Here is a 12,899-nt window from a genome sequence, read left to right as displayed (position 1 = left end):
CTTCATAGACTCTTAATGTGTGAAGAAAGCTAGATTGCGGCATTTAAAACTTTAAGCCTTTCTGGCATAGAATACGAGGAGAAATAACTGTATTAGAAACAATCCGTTTCACGATAAACAAAGTCAAGATGAAGTGTCTTAATGGTTCTTTGGATGGTAACAGACATTTGATGGTCGATATTTTTAAAGCGTAACCCCATTTTATAATGGTCTCTGATCTAATAATACTAAATAGTTTCATTATTGTGATGTTTTCAATCTTTATGGTTTTAGATTCTACATCGCTGAAATTATCTCTGGTTTGGAGTATCTCCATTTGCAAGGAGTGGTCCATAGGTAAAATCGAAGTTGCTTCATTTTACAGCACGTTTCTCATTAATTACCACACACATGAATACGTACAATGCTAACTACTTATTAACCGAGATTGAGGTCTTTATGCGAAAATCTCAAACCTTGGCCTTGCCGTATTGACTGAGCGATAGCGCGGTCAATACGGCAAGGCAAGGTTTGAGATTTTCCCATAAAGACCGAACGTTAGAGGTTAATAAGTTGTTTATTATATGGCTTTTTGCTTTGGTTTTGCGGACCCGTAATCGGCTCGTGGGCATTACGGGAGAATAATGCCCTACAAATGGCCAATCACAGCGCGCGTTATATCGGCTATAAGCAGGAGCCACATAACAAGGTTAGAGTACAGTGCGGTTACTAGAGCGGTTTTCCTTTGAGTTTTGAAAAGTAATTGACTTTGCACATATCACGCTACCCGATTGGCCCAAAAAAATATCGCGCCCATTCTGTTTTTTCCAACCAGAAGTAAAACCAAAACCAAAACCAATCGTTACTCGTTCGTACACGTTTTCCCGCGCTTCGCGTACTTACTTCGAGTTTTTATTGGTTCAGTGGATTGTCTGTGTTCTTTGTGATTGGCTAAAGCGATTGCTTTTGTTTTGGCTTAACGACACGCAATTGAAACCGCGCTAACATTTCTTAACAAGACTGTACTAATATTTCTCAATTCATACAAAGGCTGTAAAAGTTCGTCGATTTTACAATGCTAATAATATAAGCCTAATATATGCAAGTCATAGAAGCTTGTATGGATTGAGTAGACAGGTCATTTCTATGAGCTTAGCTAATTTTTACAAGTCGGTCATTTTGCTACTTTTGAGCTTAAATTGTCAAAGATGATTCGGTGACTTGCTATAGATTTAAATAACTTGTACCCAGTCCTCTCATGTTTTGAGCTTGCACTAATATTGGGGAACTAGAACTACTTTGTATGGAAGCCACTTCAAAGTCTTGTAACTGTTTCTATTTTTCATATTATTACGACAGAGACTTGAAGCTTCAGAACGTCCTTATGGATGAGGAGGGACACCTCAAACTCGCCGACTTTGGTCTAGCAGTGGATGACATGTGGCTGGGCGAGAAAATCGAAGAAGATTGGGAAACCGGGACACCTTCATTTATCGCGCCTGAAGTATGTCTAACCTCAAGTATCAAAAAATAACAAATAATTAGAAATAATAACGTCTGACCTATGCTATCGAATAGAAGGATCTAAAATATGAACTGTCCCGCATTCTTTTCAGTACTGGGGAGTTTACGAAACCACGACGGCAACGGCAACGGGAACGCCATGGAACAAAAGAATTAATGAGTAGTACAATGGCTGTGCACGTGTGTTATAATTCTTGGTACATTTCTTTGCCGTCCCCTGCAAGACAACAACATGAACTGACCAAATTTTGCGTTGTCTGGAGAACGTGAACCACGACGGCTAATTTTTTTAATTTTTATTTCAAATTTGTCACTGTGTTCCGGATTTAGTTTTGCGATAGTTTTGACAGTGATAAATAAAGTAAATGACTGTAGAGCAGTATCGGGAGATTCGTAGATAAAATATAAAATCATTTTTTAATCGACGTTGTCCTCGGCTTCGCCGTCGTGGTTTCGTAAACTCCCTAGTGTTAGTCAGCCAGCACGCGAGCACACATCCACGAGCACACGAGCACGCAAGAAGGCAAGCACACTTATGTCGCTCTAAAAATCAGATTGCACGAGGAGACGCGTCTCTCGCGAGGTGATTTTCGCGCGAGTTTGAGTGCTCGTCCTCTGAGAAAAATGACTCGTTGACGTCGTTTTAGTCCAATTGGTGACGAGATGAACAAACAGCTTTATGTTTGCCTTCGCTTTTCGTTTTAATCTTTCTGTGTTATTATCTGAGATCTTGACTGATCCTGTCAAGTGTCGCTCGACATGCTCTTTACACTTCGCTACATTAAAATCAATGATACAACCGTGATGACGTCTTGATTCTCATTATGACTTTTTTTCAGGCAATTGAACACCAGCCATATGATTCCTGTTGTGACTGGTGGTCGCTTGGAGTGATGCTTTACTATATGCTCACATCCATGGTTTGTGACAGAAGTTGTGATTTTCCAAGTTAGATGTGACTTTAGTTTCAGATGTCGATTCTCTTGTAATTAACAGTTTTCAGAAACTCGATGATAGAACTTCGATGCTTTTAGGATAAATGGTAAATTTCGGTGTTTAGTGTTGACGAAGTCGAAAAAACCCTTGCATCGACCACTTAATTGTTTAGATACAAAATCGAAAAACGTAAACCAAAACAGTTTTCCTTGTTTTGCTTGTTTTTCTTTTTTTCACGCGTAACAAACAAAAATATATAATAGTTTACCCCCGATATCCCTTGGAGTAATGAATAAACGCCGCCATTTTGCAAAGGAGGACTGGGAAATAGGACTCTAATCTGACGTCAGCAACCATGAATCAAGGCCTTTAACATGCCCGGTTTGATGTGTTTTCATTTTTTTCGTGAACAGATGCCGTTTCATAAAAAAAAGACATTGAAGACCTCTATAACTCCATTTGTACGGACGAGGTGGAATATAAGCGTGAATTGTCTCAGATTGTTTGGAATTTACTAACACAGGTAGGTAGACATAGTGCAGAGTAAATTTCATTTTCTATTCCAAAACTAACGATTATATATATTCAGCGAGAGCTAACTACAGTTTATGTGGTAAGTTTACGACAGCTGTTCTGACATGCATTTTTCCCTAGCCTCTTCATATAAAGACAACTTCTTTTTATTACATCAGTGGAAAGTTACTTTTAAACTGCATTTTTATGTTTATGTTTAAACAACCGAGGGTTTCACTGGGTTGTACAAAAGATAACTTCAAATACTGATGCCTTTTTTTCAGCTGCCATAATTCTAGATATTGTAGACATTCGCACTCATCAAACACCTCGTTAGCCAATACAGATGTCTCTTAGAATTACAATATCTTACCCTTGGTTTGCTTTCTTTAGCTCTTGGAAACGAACCTCTTGAGAAGGATTGGTTACAAGGGTCGATCAAACCCGTGGATTAGAAAACACGAGTTCTTCCAGTCCTTAAACTGGGACCAACTTGAACAACGAAACATCAAGCCGCCCTGGAATCCGAGAAAAAGAATTTTGCTCGAGTAAGGATTCTTTTAAAACAAACGAATTTACATACATACTGTAGAATATGCAATTTGTATGATATAATTCTGAACGAGATGAGACATCAGCCAGTCATTCTGTCACACTTTCGAGGGTGTCATATCAGGTTTCGTTGACAGCGAAAAAGTTTGTTTTGTAGACAAGTGCTATATGTTTGTTCTTTTAATTAAGTCGTGATCTATCTTTGCAGGTGTGAGGCAAACATGCAGAAACAAGGGAAGTCCTGTCCTGCCTGTGAGAGTTCCTCTGAGAGTTCCAATAAGACTCCCTGTACTTCCGCTTCTTACTCTGCTTCGTGTGTTTCCGCTGAAGTCATTAACGATGAAGATGGTGTCTCTCGTTCCATTTCAGCGACCGACAATACTATCACTCCTTAAGAAAAATGATTTGATCTGTGACAAAGCCGCCTGACAACTTCTGAACTAATTTCAACTATGTTCGAATTAATGGTTCTGGAGAAAAAGAACGCTGCCACATTTTCAGGCTTTATATCATTAAGACTAAATATGAACAAAACAATCGACTCGTGTGAGTCACAAACTCCAACAACAGACGCAAAAGTTCAGTTTCCTCGCCATTTGTCCTGGCCATGACTGAGGAAAGACGAAACATCTTCAGTTACATGAGAGTTTTAGCTTCTAGAGAGAGTTTCACTCCGCCCTTCGAAAATGGTTCTAAAATCGCGCACAATTGCGCAAACACTGGGTATTTTTAAGCCTTTGCCGCTGCTCAACAAAGAAACTTTTTAACTAAGGTTAAAGAAAAAAACTAAAAGCCTTCCTAACAAGGTAACAGAAAATAGGAGGTGCCTGCCTCTAAATGTAAGAACCATGTTTCTCTCCGATGATCGTAAAAAAAAAAGACTACAACCATTGGTTGTAATATTGTATACAGGACACCATTTAATGTTAACAGTATCCATGAGATGCCATGGTGATAGATTGTGTGTTGGTTTAAAACTTCAAAATAAGTAAAAGTAAAAGTGTGAACAGACTGGTAACCTGTGAAGCTGAATGGTTTTTGAGCGCTCCGAGAGACGAGAATCAAAGAAAGAGAGTAAAGCACTAGATCACCAGGTTCCACAGCCGGAAAACGTTTTAGCCTCCTCTCACCCTCCCCTCTCTCGCCAAACTTCCTCCATGGGATTCACATTTTTCTGACAGTCTGTGTGCAACAAACTAGTTTATGTCTTCAAAGGCGAACGTTGCAGCAGTACACGACGTTGCGTAGTCAGTTTTGACTAGTGTTGCTGTCATACGTATGACCTGTCTTCCTGCCATTATACCAGAACAGGTTTATTAGACGCGGCAGTTCGTCTGTGATCCTGTTTTTACAAAGTGACATTCTTAGCTAGTTGACCACGTTGAAAATCCGTTCAGATGGAAGCCAAGGGTTTGATGATCTCGGTCTTAGAGAATGGAGTGAAAATGAAGAAAATCGTAAACTGCCGGATACGTGCTGTCTTGATATCATGTACGGCCAGCAGAATTGCATCTGTGATCGGGTTCAATGCCTCTTGAAGCAAAGTGCTTTTAATTACTGTTAGTAGTACTGTTGATTTTTACCTACCTATACTAAGCGATACTCTCCGACCGGCGCGGTTTATTCCTTATACCACCCCTCCCCACCCCAACATGCAACTGAACACATTTACTTTGATTATTTAAAGGCTGCTCCAATGTAAGGAGCCAATAACAGAAGCACACGTACTCTCCATTTTTGTGTTCATACGTATTTCCAAATTAAATCAGTGAGTCATTTCATATGAGATGCTTTCCACAAACTGACTGTCGTTTATAACTTCACATGACTCGTTTGTAATACGTTACGTCATAGACCCTTTACATAATTTATATAACATTACTTTGTACATCCTTAGCCTCGTGCTGATGTTTTCAGGCAAAGAATCTTCCACATGAATGCGAGACTATGGATGTATAAGTATTGTTATTCAAATATCGGCGCCATTAATACAAAGGATCTATCTCTGAGAAAGATCTGACTTAACTCTGTCGTGCTTTTTCTCATGTGTGACATCTACAGTAAGGTATCTTCGGAATAATAACTAATCAGCTTGACAGAAAAGCCTGAAAGACACAAAGAAAAGATAAAGAACATAGCCGTCGACCTCAATGTCATGGTCCTGCTGGCCGGCTGCCAAGCTGATTTAAGGGGAGGTAGCGGATCAGTTTTGGTAATATCTTGTAACCCGAAACCCTTCTTAATTTTCCTACCCCGGTTCCAGAAGGGATATGAGTTTATTTAATTAGATGACGGCAGAATCGTCGTGCGAAAAATAACAACTGAGGAAAAGCCCAATCTTGAACTGCCAGGCCTATTCATCATACTGATAAAAGGCGCTTTTATCTCCTCGATCAAGAAAAACAAATATTATGATTATAATGTGTTGTTTCCTGACCGTAAAAAGGAGAAGGTAATTTTGCAAAACAAGTTGATGAAAAGACTGTCAAATTCGCGTTCAATGTTGAATACACTGCGAACGCACACCGCTATCAGCCAAATCATCAGGTAAACAACTGTTTAACAGATCTATTATGGAGTAAGTAGTGGTCAAATAAATACTAGTTATGCAACACTTTCGAGTCAGTATACCATGAAATATGGCACGAGTCGCTTGTGTTTTCACTGTATTCGCACGAGCGTTCTTTATGCCATGCCGTAGAAAATACAGTGGCCAACACTCAAAGATCAAAATTGTTTCCTTGGTAACAACTATTTCACTTCTATTTTCAGTCAGTTCAAGATTCTGATGGGCCTATTACTCACATGTATTGGATCGACGATAGCAGACATGTTTCATTCATTGACGACTGACCAAAACCAAATGGACTGAGTGTTATGGTCTCACCTGCAATAAACTGGCTCATTTAATTTCAGTGGAGCTCGTTTGACAATGAACAGTAGTTTATCAGTAGAATGAGTAAGGCTAGAAAATGCTTCAATGAGGATTTGCAAAGATAGTTCAAAACTTGGCATTCCAAGATTTAAAGACTTTAAGAATCTTGCTGCAACGTACAGACACCCCTCCCTTGACGAAACACCTCAATTAGATGGACACCTGGAAAATCCATATTACATTACCAAGTACGTGACACCTAGTTTAAAGGCAGAAGTTTATTTGAGATTAGTGGACAAGTCATGGACATTTCCGTGACGCAAAAGGCCACCATAGCAACCCCATAACCAGTTAAAAACACTTTATCACTCAAAAACGAGTTCGGCACGTGATCCCATTTTGTGTTACCGATCTCAGTGTTGGTAGGATGTTTATCCAAGTTGGCAAGGGCTTCAGAGTCACTTTAATTTTCCGAAAATTTAAGGTGGCTCTGAATCTGCTCCCACAATTACCTATTTTAATACGTCACGCTGGAAAAGTGTGAAATAAGAGAGTCTGCTCGTAGTCTAAGAGCAATTCGAAATTACTAGGCTGTGAGCAGACGACTCTTATATTTTGCTTTCATGCAAGCGAATTAGATTTACTAGCCGACGAGTTTATGGCAACTGCCCCAGCTATAATAGAACACGTTTATTAGACTCAGTACTTAATCTTTTATGGTGTTTTTGCGGAGTGACATACTTATACATTAGCTGGTAAAGGACTCACTGCACGTGACCTATATCATGTGTCTTAAGCGTTTACAGGTCCCAAGAACACTTGAACAAGTCAAAAAAAGAAAACATGTCAACATACCCTCTAATTACCACCAAGACGGCATGAAAGAACCTGAGGTTATTAGGCCTTGTCTTAATTAATTTCAAACAATTGTAGCTAGTTGACCACTTGACTATTGTTTAAGATTCGTGAGAAAGTATATTTCACTATTTCTCGAGATTTAGTAATTTCGCTGTACAGTATGCTATAAATATCTTGTCAATCAATCAGCTGGTTGGAACAAGTTACGAAAACTGTCAACTGAAGACGATTGCGCATTTGAAAGATTATCAAAGATTGAAATCAAATTTAGTGCGGAAAAGTCAAATCTGTTTTTCTTTTTACTTAAAATAAAGCCGGCAAGATACGGCAGTTTCGTTAACCGAGTGAGCGTCTTTACTTTAAGTTCTTTGTCAAAGACACTTGAACGGAAAATGAAATGCTATGATATAATGTCAGCATGTGTTTTCTACAATGCTTTTAGATACGTCATAAATAACTATGGATACGTGATGCAAAACACTTAAAAATTGTGAAAATTGACGGTGATGTATACGAGTTGGAATACTTTTTTCCTTTTCGAGTTTCTTTCTTTCATTGCCCCACTCTTAGTTGCAGGCTGTGTTTTAGGAAACAAGACATCCCTCCCCCAAACAAAGATGTAAAATTCACCGCGGTCATAGACGTAACGGTATACCAAAATACATTCATTAGATCTAATCTCAGTGATTCCGTGCCTGAAGAAAATTTGCTCCTTACGTCGGTCTTAATGCGTGAAGTTATCGCCATGGAATGTTTAAACAAACAAGTATCAATATTGAAATAGTGAAACTTTCGTTCTCTTGCGAAATCACCTTGACGATACGTGACGCTGTTACGTTTTATACTGGCAAGCAGAGTATGACTAACACAAACAGTTATTTCAAGAATTGAAGATTAAAAAACTGCTGTCAATCAAGAAGAGTACACAAATAAAGTCGCTTGACATTTTTCGCAGCAAAATTTTAATATTCTGGACACTGAATCTACATAATAATTTGTTGAGCACATACTCAATCGGGCGGCGTCAGAATTCTCGAGGAATCAGTCCAAAAAACGTCCTTCAATGGTCAGTTCTCGACCCTCAAGCAAAGAAAACTCACAGTTCTGCGGCAAAATGGGGACAGAAGGGATAAATACAAATTACGCTTCCTCTGTGAAAGCTATCTGGATTATCCTTGCATTTCTTGGAGGTGAGTTGAGATACGATTATTCTACGTGGAAAGTGGACGGTAATTTAGACGCCACTGATTTAACACTGAAATCGCATTTTGCCATGTTTATAACATCGGCCTGGAAATGCATGTTACAAACATTTGTATCTTACAATACCCTATGTTGTAAAAGAGCTATCATAATCAGCTAAAAGCACATGCAGGACATAGTACTGAAAATCGCATGCTTCAGTAAGCTGTTAGTTATACAAAAAAGAGAGTAATCATTGGATGGATATCAGATTAGACTGTAAGAAGTTTCAGAACGTTTTTTCTCTTTCAGCTAGACTTGCTTGCTTGAATGATTTTATTTTTCCCTCCCGTCCAGCAGTTCACAGCTTTGTAGTGAAGTGGCATGCAAATTGCGCCTTTTTTAAGTCAATATTTGTCCGGAAACTTCCCATTCCTGTGTTTTGATTAGACTTAGCAGTAGGCGTTTCAAAACATAAAGGCCATTCTCGATTGTACCTCGGTGAAATTCTTTAGCCTCTCACTTTGATCAAAGGTGGAAAACCTTCGCCTTACCAACGCGTCTTCTATCATTTCCGGCTATCATCTTTTAACCTTTAATTTTGAAAAAAAAATGGAAAGTTGATAAGCTAAGGCGTCTGTGTTTATTAGTTACGACACAACTGTCTCGCTGCAACATTGACAATCCTATTGAATGTCTCTCCGCGAAGTCTTTTAGCGATATCTAACTTTAATGTAGCATTGTTTATAAAATCTTAAGTCCCGCCTGCTTTTGCTGTCTGTATAAACAGCAAGTTTCCTCATCGAGAGATACCCGTATGGGTCCGCAAATGATCCCAGGACCGCAAATGATCCCGGACCGCAAATGATCCCGGACCGGAAATGATCCCCATATTGGACCGCAAATGATCCCGATCAAAAAATAAGGAATGGCATGGATTTATATCAGAGGAAGGTGACAACATGTACAAAAATTATGAACTAAAAAACATGTTTTATCATTTTACAAAAAAAATATTCCACAGCTGCTGTGTTGTTCTTCGAAGGGTACAGATCGTTTTCACTGTCACGCAATAAAAGAAAATAATAATTCGAAAACCAAACAATGGAAAAAGCTAACAAATTGTGATGTGCGCCATAGAAGATAACTAAATAAGACAATTCTCCAAGTTTTAGGCCTGTGCGTTTCCCCAAACTTCAGATATTCGTCGTAAATGTTTCCCAGAAATTTACAGAGCCCAGTAACAAAACGCCATGTTGGGGCTTTCGAGAAACGGGCCCCTGGAGTCCGAACGAAGCACGCTAATTGTAAACAGATATAAATATACCGCCTCTTGTACCTGATGAGGATAAAAACACGTCACGTGAAGACGATCTATTGGATTACAAGTCTTAGAAAAACACATACTTGTAAACATTCTCGAAATCCCGGTGGCGATAGTATCAAACATCTATCAAACAGCTAATTGTCAAAACGAAGCGCAAGCCTTGGCCTTGCTTGGTTATGAAGCTAAACTTCATAACTATAGCTGGGAATTTTGGCTTCTTAGAATAATCAAGTAGTCATTTCCGAGGAATTAAAGCCAAAATACGACCAAGGAAAAATTACAAAATAAATTTGTTCAAATTTCCAGTGCTACACACTAGGTGTTTTACAGAGTGATGAAGCGTTGTAGGCTTGTGAGTCTACTCATGTGACAGCGTCTTCTGTTATAGTTGCTTCGTGGTTAGATTTTAGTTTAAAACTTTAGGCGAGTGGCGTTAATGGTTGATAAAATGTGATTCAACAATAACATCGAAATATCAATGTTTAACAAAGGAGGATATGTTGCACTGATCATAATTTTACTGAGCATTGCAAAGAAATGCAAGCCAAGGTGTGTTTTGATGATTGAGTGGTGATATTCATAACATCGTAGTTAGCAACAAAATTTAGTCGAAAGTATGAAAAAAAGAGCAAGTTGTAAGCCAGTATAATTATAAGATGGCTTTAATAAAAACATCGGTATTCACGTACGCCAATTCCCTATCCACACCATCCCACCATCCATGCCATTCCTTATTTTTTGATCGGGATCATTTGCGGTACAATATGGGGATCATTTCCGGTCCGGGATCATTTGCGGTCCAATTTGGGGATCATTTGCGGTCCGGCATCATTTGCGGTCCTGGGATCATTTGCGGACCCGTACATACCTCAATTTTTTCTGTTCGGAAAATAATTAATTTTTATTGGTTATTTTTTAGAGAGTTTTTGTTTTTTGCTATGAGATCCGACGGCGTATCATTTTAGGGTCACATTTTTCTCAAATGGAGCTAGACAAATCGATTTTTAAAAGTTTACGCGTATACAATAGTTAGCATTTTTCGTTCTTGTTTATTATGTTATGTTAATTCATGGTTATTGTGTTAGAAGTCTGGTGATATGATCGGAATGTGAGAACTTGGCCAAAGTCTCGCCTGTAAATCACACATAAATATTGTGTTCCTGATAAGTGCGTATCCATTACTCCGAATTTGAAGACATGTACAATTTTACAGCATATGAAAAAATCGCGGTCAATTCGGATTGGAGACTTTCAATGATCATTGACAATTTTGGGGCAACTGGAAGTAACTGAAGGTAGATGTTTCTCAAAGAGTGTTTAGGAATTTTGTTAAACAAACAGGCAAACACAATTGTTATTTTCTCGAATCTTAATAGACAAGCCAAAACACTTAAGATCGAATGTTCGACAACACCCTGAGCTCGTTGAAAGCTGACATTCCAGTAGTAAATTAGCAACATCTTAATTTTCTTTTCCATGAATAGTAAATGGTAATGCCAAAGCAAAATCTTCAACTTGAGAAACCTGTGTTGATGTACTTAACATCAAATTATGATATAATTAGCTTCAGAAGAAGTCTATTTAAGCTGAGGTAGAATAAAATCAAGGGTTTTGATAATCTCCGTGTAGAAGAATGGAGAAAATTAGGACTGAATGAGGAAAAGTACTGCCTTAATATGTCTCCAATTTCTCACAGTTACCGCAGTTACCACAGAAAAGGTAAAGACTTTATTTAAAGAGGGTTTGCATTAAATAGCCAAAGCTAATAAACCTGCAACCCTCTACAATACTTACAATACATTTTCGATGGCACTAAAAATTGAATTAAATAGAAAAAAATAAATAGCAAATCATGTACGGTATTCAGTCGGGGGAATTTCTTCCGTGATCTAGTTCAGTACCCCATGGAGGCAAGGTCATTTATTTTTAGCGGTAGTATTGAGGGGTTGTTATGGATTCTACTTCTCAGTTTTAACACTATTAAGAGTATTATCAAATTATCCTAGCCAAGCGGATTATTTCCGAACCCCTTCCCCCCACCTCCCCCTCCCCCCCGCCCCTCAATCCGCGAGTGGGTGTAATTGTTTCCAGGCTGCCTCAAAACAAGGGGACAAAACCGGAAGCATACGTACAGTCTATTTTCGTGACAACAAAACGTATGTTCAAATTAGGCCATTCCAGCAATGCTTTCCACGAAACTTTCGATTCGAAAGACTTATTCGTGCCTTGCGTCATTATAAAGAGAAATTAAGACTAGGTCTAAGATCGAGAAAGCTCGTGTTTTGATAAAAGCCATTCTCACATAGCTTCACAAAAATATTCGCGCCAGATCTAAATTGAACATTGGTTTTCTGTCCTGTGAATGAAACTAATCACTAGTCAACAAACACAAAGAAGATAAGAGAACAGACTCGTCCCATTTCCTCCGTGTCAAGGTCATGCTGGAGGGCTACCAAGCTGATTTAATCATTTTAGGGTAGGTAGCCGATATCAGCAAACTGGAGTGTTTTAATGGTACTTTGGGACGAAAACCCCTTTTAAACCTAACAGAGATGTTTTCCTACCCGAGTGCTGAACGGAGATAAATTTTGATCCCCTCAAAAAACACAAACGTGTTTTTCACCTTGAAAACTGAGGGAGGAAACTTCTTTGCAAAACAATTTGATGTAAAAGATATGTCAAATTGTAGATAAAGACATCGCGAAAAGCAAAACGAGAAACCACCAACTATGTAGTCATCGCCTGCGGTGTGATCTCGCTAGACACCCACGAGCAGCACGTGGCTGGAAACTCGAAACCATTATTTTTCGTTCTGCAATCAATTCTTGGAAAAACACGTGCATATTTTTATCATAAAACGGAATTCCGGTCTCCGCCGGGTTGTGGTTGGCAACAGCAACTGGAGGAGCTACCTAAGTTTTCTGTGGATTTCCTTAGATGATTTCTCGCCTAGTTCATTTTGGACTAGACGCGAAAAAGGATTCTAAAAGCTTGGCATTTTTTTCACTTTTCTGAGTGTCGGGGCTTTGCAAGGACCGCGAGAACTTCACGTGCTCGCGCGAGTTGTCGAAAGAAAGAGTCTGCAATCCTGCGTCTGTGGTCGTAAGCGAATGCTAAGAGGCTTCTTCTGTGCTTTGCCCTGAAAAATAACAT

At 38.9% G+C, this 12,899-nt stretch overlaps 1 protein-coding gene across 3 annotated transcripts in view; it reads left to right on the top strand.

Annotated features, from left to right (window-relative positions):
* The first annotated feature begins 8,177 nt into the window (after window positions 1–8,177).
* LOC110058230 (uncharacterized) overlaps window positions 8,178–12,899 on the top strand; it is a 23,229-nt gene continuing 18,507 nt past the window's right edge. For 2 of the 3 annotated variants that reach the window (XM_089289030.1, XM_020764828.2), the window contains exon 1: window positions 8,178–8,427. In XM_089289030.1, the coding sequence (XP_089145156.1) occupies window positions 8,301–8,427 (127 nt within the window). In that variant the 5' untranslated portion in view covers window positions 8,178–8,300. Of the gene's footprint in view, window positions 8,428–11,900 lie in introns of those variants that run through there. The other variant, XM_089289029.1, reaches the window with a different exon arrangement.

Source organism: Orbicella faveolata, unplaced genomic scaffold (genome assembly GCF_042242905.1).
Source record: "Orbicella faveolata isolate gen_17 unplaced genomic scaffold, um_ofav_v1 contig_2, whole genome shotgun sequence".
NCBI lineage: Eukaryota > Metazoa > Cnidaria > Anthozoa > Scleractinia > Merulinidae > Orbicella > Orbicella faveolata.
The sequence above is the reverse complement of the archived record's forward strand: the minus strand, read 5'-3'. Positions and strand labels throughout refer to the sequence as shown.